The following is a 9,577-nucleotide window of genomic DNA, read 5'->3' on the forward strand; positions in this document are numbered from 1 at the left end:
TGGGTATCTCTGTCCGTAAACGGAGATTAGCGCATGTCGCAGCCCAGGTCTTTTCATTAAAGGGGAAAAAAATGAATATACATTTGGGAGTAAAGAAAGGAGTAAGATGAGAAACTCAAAACCAGAAACCAACACTCTATCATTTGGCAACTTTTAGGTATAAATCCAGATGTCAGTAAAGGAAAACAGACTTTTCCCCACTGAGACAGCAGTAGTTACCTTAGCAGACTTCAGCAAGCTCTTGTAATACATTCTCAGAAGCAAGGGACCTATCTAGATTCCTAAATGATTACACTAAAATTTGAGTTTTCTGTTGTTATTATTAAAGATTTTGTATTAAAAAAAATGCTAACTTCTCTTTAAAACCAAAACCCAAAGTTGTTTTTAATAAGGCAAGTTTTGTTGTTGTTTAGTGGTGAAGTCGTGTCCGACTCTTTATGATCCCATGGACTATAGCCCGCCAGACTCCTCTGTTCGTGGGATTTCCCAGGCAAGAATACTGGAATGGGTTGCCATTTCTTTCTCCAGGAGATCTTCCCGACTCAGGGTTCGAACCCCGGCCCCCTGCATTGCAGGCTGATTCTTTACCATCTGAGCCACCATCGAAACCCTAAAGCAAGTTTAGGCATAATAAAGGTTACATTTTCCAGGAGACTAATAGACAATTATCCAATTCTCAGAGATAATTTGCAAAGAAATTGTTTTATTCTTACTGGCTATTAGTGCTATGATATTTCTGGATTTTGTCCTGTCCTGCTTCACATACTCGCCTAATAATCTTCATAATGTTCCTTCCCTCGATCGACTGGTCTTTAATAGAAATTCAGAAATGTTTTGTTCTCAGGTTAGTAATTCCTTAAACAGTAAAAGTATTATTGTCAGCTGCATGTGTCGTATTTTCTGGCCATTGAAAGTACCCTTGAGTGTGCTTACAGCAGCAACTGGGTAAATTATCAACTGCTAGTGTTATTACTGTGAGGAAGAATACAGGACTTTGGGACAGGATTGCCTTGGGTTCCACCTTAGCCCTGTGTATTCACCTGCTTTGTGATGCTGGCAGCATTGAGTGATTTCTCATTTTCCTAATTCATATAATGGGCATCAGAAGCCTATTTCGTAGGGTTTCTGTGAGGGTTTTAGGAAATGATGAATGTATGAGGACTGAGAGTGACATTTGACTCTTACGGGTGATGGGTGGTTAGTGTGTTTGCTGCCTGTCTTTTGTTCTCCACCTGTAAATGCAGTCATGCCGTCCTGTAGAAATCTCTGTGCACAGATGTGTGAGCTCTGGCCTCAGGCCACCTCACCCCACCTTGAGTTACTGCTCTCTCCGCCTGCCCTGCAATCACGTGATGTGTTAACTGCCCTGCTCTGCATTCTTTGATGTCTTTTCCTATTCAAAATAATGTGTTGAATTTTATCCAGAATTTTTAGTCTACTCTGCTCCATTTCCTCCCTTCTTTACTTCCAAAACTGAGCACATTATGGTGACTTATAAGAAGACTACTTATAGCCCCATAAGAAGAATTTGGGGCTTCCCTGGTGACTCAGATGGTAAAGAGTCCACCTGCAATGTGGGAGACCTGGGTTCCATCCCTGGGTTGGAAAGATCCGCTGGAGAAGGGAATGGCTACCACTCCAGTATTCTGGCCTGGAGAATTTACTCCATGGACAGAGGAGCCTGACATGCTACAGTCCATGGGGTCGCAATGAGTCGGACACAACTGAGTGGCTTTCACTTCACAAGAAGAATTTGGGCCATTAGAGGAGAATGGACCTCCAGAGTTAGAAGGGAGGTCAGAGTTATTGCACCTCAAACCTTCATTTTCCAGATTCCAGATGATTAAGGGACCTGTTCAATGTCAGATAGCTGGAAAGAGGCAGGTATGGGGTCTTAACATAAAATAAATTCTATGTTCTTTCTACCTGATCCTTAAAACAAAAAAAAACTTATTTTATTTATGGCAATGAAGAAATATGGTAGGTGCAGGAAAGAAAGAGAACAACAAATGAGAAAATATTTTATTTTATTATTATTATTTTTTAGGATCATGCAGTGCCAAGTGCTCTGCTAGGTACTATATATAACTTATTTACTCCCCATGGAAGTTTTATTACATTCTTATTTTACACGTGGGGAATCTGAAATTCAAAGAAATTGGGTAATAGACAGTGCCTGGCCAAGACTTGAACCTGGGTCTTTCTCTCTCCAAAATCTTGCCTCTGGAATTTTGCCTCTTGTTCTCTTTTAAAACAGACTTACAGGTATCCAAAGAACAGTAAAAGCTCCTTTGGAGTTTACAAAGTACTTAAGCATTTTCATAGAAAGAACCTATTATTTCTTGGCTTTGGATCTTCACGACAATCAATTTTTGTATTTGCAGATATACAGTCAGCTTTCTTAGGCATTATATGGAAAGCTATCCGCATTTTTTTTTTAGAAAACCTGGATTCACATCCCTGGCATCGTTGTCCCCTTTTTTCACACTTAGAAATTTAAATACATACCAAACACTAGTGATGGGGATGATAACCTCTCTCCAAAGAATTTTTTTAAAATCTCCTCCTCTGGGCCAGACATTCCACTAAACATTGGCCAAGGATCTTATTAATTTTCTCTTTGCCATGGGGAGTAAGAACATTAATTTTGGAGTCACATGCTTTGTTCTCATTCTGGCTCTTCCACTTATAAGCAGTGGAATCTTGGCCTAGATACTTGATCTCCCTGTACCTTAGTTTTCTCACCTGTAAAATGGGAATACTACCAACCTTATAGGATCATTGTGAGAATTCAATGAGAAAATATTTGCAAAGAGTGGTATCTATAGCTATGCAGTGGAGGTTACACAGGACATACTGTATATGTGCAAATGTACGGAAGTTTTACTTGACAGTCATACTATAATTATATGATTATAATGTGCCATGGAAAAATCTCTGGTCTGCTTCCTATCTTTATCCATTATTTCTTTTGATCCATCAGAGGCCAGCAGAAATAGTAGATGAGGAAGAAGATAGAGAGAAGGAAAACAAGGAGGTGGAACAGAAGGACGACTTCTCAGGAATGAATGGTGAAGTTAAAGAGGAAGAAGGAGACCAGGAGGAGCCTGAAGCTGCAGAGCAAGCAGAGGAGATCCCAGGTCACAGGGAGGAGCAGGCAGGTTCTGCTGCTCGTGTGAACGGAGGGACCGATGAAGAAAATGGCGAGGAACTGGCGCAGGTTGATAATGAGCTTCAAGAAGCGGTGGAGGAGGAAATAAAGTCTCAAGGAGTTGGCAGTGAACATGAAGAGGTATTTCTATAGGATTATTTATAAGGATTAACTATTTATAAGGGTTAAAGACAATATTGAGTCATTTTTTTCCCTTGTAAATTTTATTGCCTCTGTAACTAAAGAGCTAAATACTTTATTTTCATCTATTTTTCCCTCAGGCTGACTTGGACCCTCAAAGACCACCAAAACCAGAAGTAAAAATCACTAGTCCACAAGAAAATGATGACAACGAACAAAACAAGGATAATTTGTCATAGCATGGATGATTTTTTAAAAGAGAGTATATTGAGTATAAGAAAAATGAAGGATTAAATACTTGAAGAAGAAGTATATAGCTATTGCTGAACATAATGTGGCAATGTGGTTGAATACTACCTACTGAAATTTAAAATTAGAGGCCTGACTAATGGGAAAGACTAGATAACTTTGAATAGCTACTAAAGGAGAGTGACTTCTTTTTATGAGCTGTGTTTTTAAAAGTCATGTAGAAAAATTAAGCGTAATAGAGGGGATTTTTCACGGGAAGACAGTTAGCCACTTGTCTTTGTAAAGATGAAAAAACACAGGACCACACCTGTTCTTGAGAAGTGAGATTATTGGATGGCAGCCGATGCTAAAGCCCTTATCTAAGAGGGCATAGAATTAAAAAAAATGGTAATAGGAAAGCATGTACTATTTTTTTTAAAGCAATAAACTCTTGAATAAACTCATTGCAACTTAGTTTCAGAGATAATTTGAAGATGGCAATAGACTGAAATGTTTCTGTGTCCTGTTGACATTCCTTTCTTTCTTCCTCCTTAGCCAAAATCCACCTTAAAAGAACTAAAAGGATAATGCAAGGTATTCATTTTGGAAGGAGGAAGTATTCACTCAATGTTTTCCTCGACAATATTGTCATGCCCCTCCCTTAAGTACCGCAGATTTTAATCGTCTGGCTTTAATGACACACACTCAGGAAGGAATTACAGAAAGAACACCTAATTATATCACTGAGCCTGTCTGGGTGGTTTACAGATTCTGGTAACCTATGGATTTTAGCTGATCCAGTCTACCATTACCAATAATACTCCTCTCTTCATATTATTATATTAGAAAACTCAATATTGGGTATTCCAAAGATTGAATTTTCTCCAAACAGTTTTTTTTTAACAAAAAGAGCAAGGTTGTGTAGTAGGAAAAAAAACTTAGGCTATAAGATTTTGTCACACCTCAGTTTCTCTTGCTTTTTATGTTATTTTTTATTAGAACTGCCCTGTCGTATTTTTTCCCTTAGGGGTATCAGCAAATACTTCTTTTCATGGTCACTTATATTTAGACTTTTAAGGAGATTCTTTTCTCTATAATTTGAAGCTATAGGATAGAAATTGTTGAAAAAAGTTTAAAAAGTGTCATAATGAAACCAGTTCCTGATTACAGTTCTAGGGTTAATTAAATTAAAACAGATTGCCTCGTCAGGTATATGTGGGGAAAAAAGGTCACGTTAGTTTTGAATTTTTAAGAGATGATGTAGTTCTTCCTTAAATATAGAAATAATATGTTTTCTCATATTAAAGAATATTTTTTGTTAGTTATGTAGAAATTTGCAGTTTTAACTTCTTATGCTTTCATCAAATTCATTATTAATGATGATTTTGAAAGATTTACCCCCCCCCCATCCAGGTTTCATAACCAATCATTTGGAATTAAAGTTATATAAAGTGCTCAATAATACTATAGAAAACTGATATATTTTTCTTAAAAGCTATTTTAATATTTTCCATAAATAGGAAGTATATGCAGTGACTATAACAGTATTGGAAAGAGATACTGATATACAGGTATATTAATTTAGGAGGATGAATTATAAATGGGGTACTATATTTCTAATATAAACTCTAGATTGTTCTTTCTACTAGTAGGTTTATTTTTTCAAGTGAGACAGTATAAAGCTTTACAGGTGATAGGCAATCATCTTAATAACCTTTATTGCTAGGGCAATAGACTACTATGTTTTTTACTGTTAAATTCCTACACCATTACTGGGTCTGGAGTTAATGATTTCAAATAGTTTATAAAAATAAAAGATTGCATATAAGAAATTATAAGTAATTATCAAGGTGATTCTTCTTTCTTTAATGAGGATTTTATCTGTCTCTTCCTTCTTCAATAAAGATATTGTCTCTCATTTTTTCCTGTTATTTGCTTCAACATTTTGGAGAAGGGAATGGCAACCCACTCCAGTATTCTTGCCTGGAGAATCCCATGGATAGAGGAGCCTGCCAGGCTACAGTCCATGGGGTTGCAAAGTAAGACATGACTGAACGACTAATACACACACACACACACACACACACACACACACTTAACATTTAGGTTTGGAGGAACTTTTTAAGAGTCATCTTAGTGAAGCACAATGTCACTTTAAATGTAACACAACTTTTGGTATTTAAATATACTTAAGAAAGTGATAGGCTACAATAACTGTGGCAGAAAGTTTTAACATTGGGATATAATACTTTATGTGCATATTTCACCACCTATCTATAAGATATAATTGTGACCTAACTTGAGGAATGAACAATCACTAATGACTTTAAAACACTTTGCAAGCATATGTTACTAAGAAAAAAAAAAGAAAAAAAATGTTTTCTTACCAAAGAAGAATCATTAACAGATGATTTCTGTAAACGGTCATTTTGGAGATGACTTTAACACAAATGATGCAAATTAGTTCACCTCCCAAACGATAGTTTTCTTTGGGAATGGTGGCCTCCGTGGAAGATTAGCTCCACAAATTGAGACTCACTGACTGGTTTGGAGACCATTTATGTGAGTGAGCAGAAGAGATCTTGGTTAGGCTTCAGGTATTGTTTTATAAAGGGTTCTATGAAAAACCGACGGAGCTTTTATGTGGTGACCAGTCATAGAATGTTTTGATCTGTTACTTCTTGTGATAGTTTTCAGTTTTAATTTTATTTTTCATAGTTTTAATCAAATGCTTTTCTTAAATTTAATTGCATTTAACACACTTGTCAATAATGGGTTTGTTAGTTGAAATGGAACACTGGGAGTTACACAGTAAGAATAAGGAAGATTTTTCAGTTCAGTTCAGTTGCAGTCATGTCCGACTCTTTGCCACCCCATGGACTGCAGCATGCCAGGCTTCCCTGTCCATCACCAACTTACTCGAACTCATGTCCATCCAGTTGAACTAAAGTCATTTTTCATGCAAAGGACAGTTTATCTGGTTTAGCTTCCATTTAAATAGCATTTGAGCATCCATGGATTTCTCATATAAAACAAGATACTCTGGCCATGAGATAACTTTTTACTCATTATATTTCTCTATGATCATAGGATGACTTTTTATTTAAGACATTTTTGGAGGGGCGGTATTAGAAAGCCAGACTCATAGGAAGAGATTAATACCCTCTTGTGCCTTCCGTTTTATTCTGTGTTAATTCTTGTTGTCGTCTGTAAATGTAGACCCATATAAATATAAATATAAATATATATATATATATATATATATATATATATGACTTGGAGTCAGTTAGATCTCTTTGTAGGCTCACAAATGTGAAGCCATACTAATATGAACTTACGTTAACTCTTCTAGTTTACAGTTCATAAACCAACATCCCCCAAAATTTCACTGAATACCCTATCTTCTACCCAAAGGATAAAGCAAATTCACCCAGTTAAAATTGTGACCACTGAACAACAGGAAGTCGTCTTTATTTTGTTAACTGACTCTCCTAAAGGATCAGCTCTATCCTTTCATTTTTTGCTCAACAAGGAGCCAAGGCAAAAATTTAGAAAGCAGATTAATTGCTAAGCAGAAAGCTTCACATCTGAAGTGTTGCCAATCTGAACAGAAATAGACCGCATAGATACACATAGACACATACCAGACACTCACACAGATGCACTCACACACTTTAAAATGTTGAAAAAGACTTCCTCAGGCACAGCGTTAGTAATGCAACAAGGCTCTTGAGAGAAGCAATGGATATAAACTGTTAGGAAAGGCTAAGAAATGATGCATATCATGGTGCTTTAAAAGTTGGTTCCCAAAGACTATAGGATATTTTAAATTCTTCTCAAAATAAAAATCTACCAGCGTTTTAATGGAAAATTCTAGGGGAGGGTGAGATATGTATCTATATAACCTTATTTTCTCAAATTAACTACAGTACAGTTCTTCAGTCATCAGTCTTAAGTACCAAAAACTTCAGGTGCAGAATATGTCCTGCCAACACAGGATCTGTGAAAAGTCATTACTGCTTGTTAATGTGTGTATGATTTCTGTGAACATCTGGAGAGGACTCTGGCATCAAGTAGCCAAGTTCACAACAAATAGAATAAAAGTCTGACTTATTAATCTATTAGTTTATCTAATTTTCAAATTTAGTGCAGAAGATTTTTAGGTTCCTTGTATGAGTGATACATCCTGAAATGGAACAGTTTTTTTTTTTTTTTTTTAAGGTTAGTCTGCTTTTCTGAGGTGACGAGCATGTACAGTTCTTCATTATTGAATATCATTTTTGTAAATAGTGTAAGATTTTTGCTTTTAAGAAAATATCCCGGTATTTGGATGGGTCTGATTTTATTCTTACTACATGAAATTTGTATATTTCTTACCATGAAGTCTAAGTGACTTGGATGGAGAACAAATATGTGCCCCCACATGTTGATGAGGAAGAAAAATACTGTTTTTGAAGAGACATAATGTCCTGTAGGATATGGGGAATTAGAAAAGAATTAAAAAAATGTCTTGATAATAATAAAGCATTTATAAAATCAGGAGATGACTAATGCAGGTTCATTGACTTGAGCCAACAACGACTTAGCTTTAATCTATGAATGGGACCAAATGAGTTCTCTGTAGTTTCATCTGCTTAAACCATATATTTTAATTGAAGGTTTGAGTTATTGTCATAAATGTAATGGCATATGGGAAGAAGAAATGATAGTAGTCAATTTTAGAAGAAGATTGCAGAAAACCTATTTTTCTGCTTCAATATTTTTCCTTTGTCTTAAATCCTTAATATGTCCAAAGATAATGGGTGATTATTGAAGTTTTATGTAAAAATTAAGTTGAGCTTATCATTTTTGTATTATTTATGTTTAGAACTCCTCTTTGTAAGGAAAATTATTTATGTTTTGATCAAATTATGAGAATTTTAGGTTTTTATTTCTGTATCAGTGCTCACTCTAAAATATGTTTGCTGTATTTTTTCTCACTCTAAAATATAAGTTTGCTGTATTATTTTTAGCAAATCTGTGTTTTATATAATTAAAATGTGTTTGAATAGTTGTTTGTTTATAATGTTGTGTTGCTAATATTTCATGTATTAATTTGTATATGATATTTTTCACAAGCATAATAGTAACTTTTCATTTGAACCATGTGGAAATTCAGCACAGTAAAAGATACTTCTGTTTCGATTTGGCATAGGTATTAAACCTCATTTGTAAAGAAATTTTTTTATAGCTTCATATACATGTTGTTTAGCTGATAAAAATTTGAGGAATTTTTTTTAAAAATTGTTTTTTTCTTTTATGAAATGATATTAGAGAAACACAGGTTCAGAATTTTTGCTACGATAAATAAACACATCTTTAAAACAGGGAAAGTTACTCACATTTTTGTAGCTAGAGCTATAGGAATAAATTCACAGTTTTACAAAGAGATTGGTTAAAATTCTGCTTCGGTTTTCACTGCCTTCATTCTATTGAGTTAAAATTGTTTTTTTCCTTTCGTGCTTGAAAAACAAAAGCAATTAAGCATGTACGCATTTTGCCTTCTTGATACATAATAACAACGTGTGTGATTCAGTTACCATAACTGAGAGCACATTAATGTACCTGTCAACTGTCAATATGCAGTTGACCTCTCTGTATCTTTGTTATTTCAAGGGCAAACCTGGGCAATGGAGGAGGCATCTAGATTGCCAAAGTCTCTTTAGACCGTATGACTAATTGTCACTAGAAACTTCCCACAACCAACAAGAACTGTAGTCTCTACAAGGGGTTGTAAAATGGTTAGCATGCATTGGCTATAAAATTCTTATTTATGAAAATAAATATACAGCTTTCCTGCAGGTTTCTAAGTATTTTTTTTTCCCCTCGGAATGGAACTGTAATCTATTAGATCATTGTCCAGGTCTCTCAAATGCCCTCACAAACTCGATCTTTCATTAACAAGACAAATAATTCGGATATGGCCTACACTTCTGTTTCCATTTATTATGGGTTTAGTAATAACAAAAATGATTTTGAATTGCAAAAAAAAAAAAATACACTTCAAGTTTAAAATTC

General features: G+C 35.2%; 1 protein-coding gene across 3 annotated transcripts in view; it reads left to right on the forward strand.

Moving 5' to 3' along the window:
- DCDC2 (doublecortin domain containing 2) overlaps window positions 1-9,360 on the forward strand; it is a 149,380-nt gene extending 140,020 nt beyond the window's left edge. For 2 of the 3 annotated variants that reach the window (XM_027525370.1, XM_027525369.1), the window contains 2 exons: window positions 2,984-3,292; window positions 3,433-9,360. In XM_027525370.1, coding sequence (XP_027381171.1) covers window positions 2,984-3,292; window positions 3,433-3,531 — 408 coding nt within the window. In that variant the 3' untranslated portion in view covers window positions 3,532-9,360. The remainder of the gene's footprint in view (window positions 1-2,983; window positions 3,293-3,432) is intronic. The other variant, XM_027525368.1, reaches the window with a different exon arrangement.
- Window positions 9,361-9,577: the final 217 nt, after the last annotated feature.

This window comes from Bos indicus x Bos taurus, chromosome 23 (genome assembly GCF_003369695.1).
Source record: "Bos indicus x Bos taurus breed Angus x Brahman F1 hybrid chromosome 23, Bos_hybrid_MaternalHap_v2.0, whole genome shotgun sequence".
Classification (NCBI taxonomy): domain Eukaryota; kingdom Metazoa; phylum Chordata; class Mammalia; order Artiodactyla; family Bovidae; genus Bos; species Bos indicus x Bos taurus.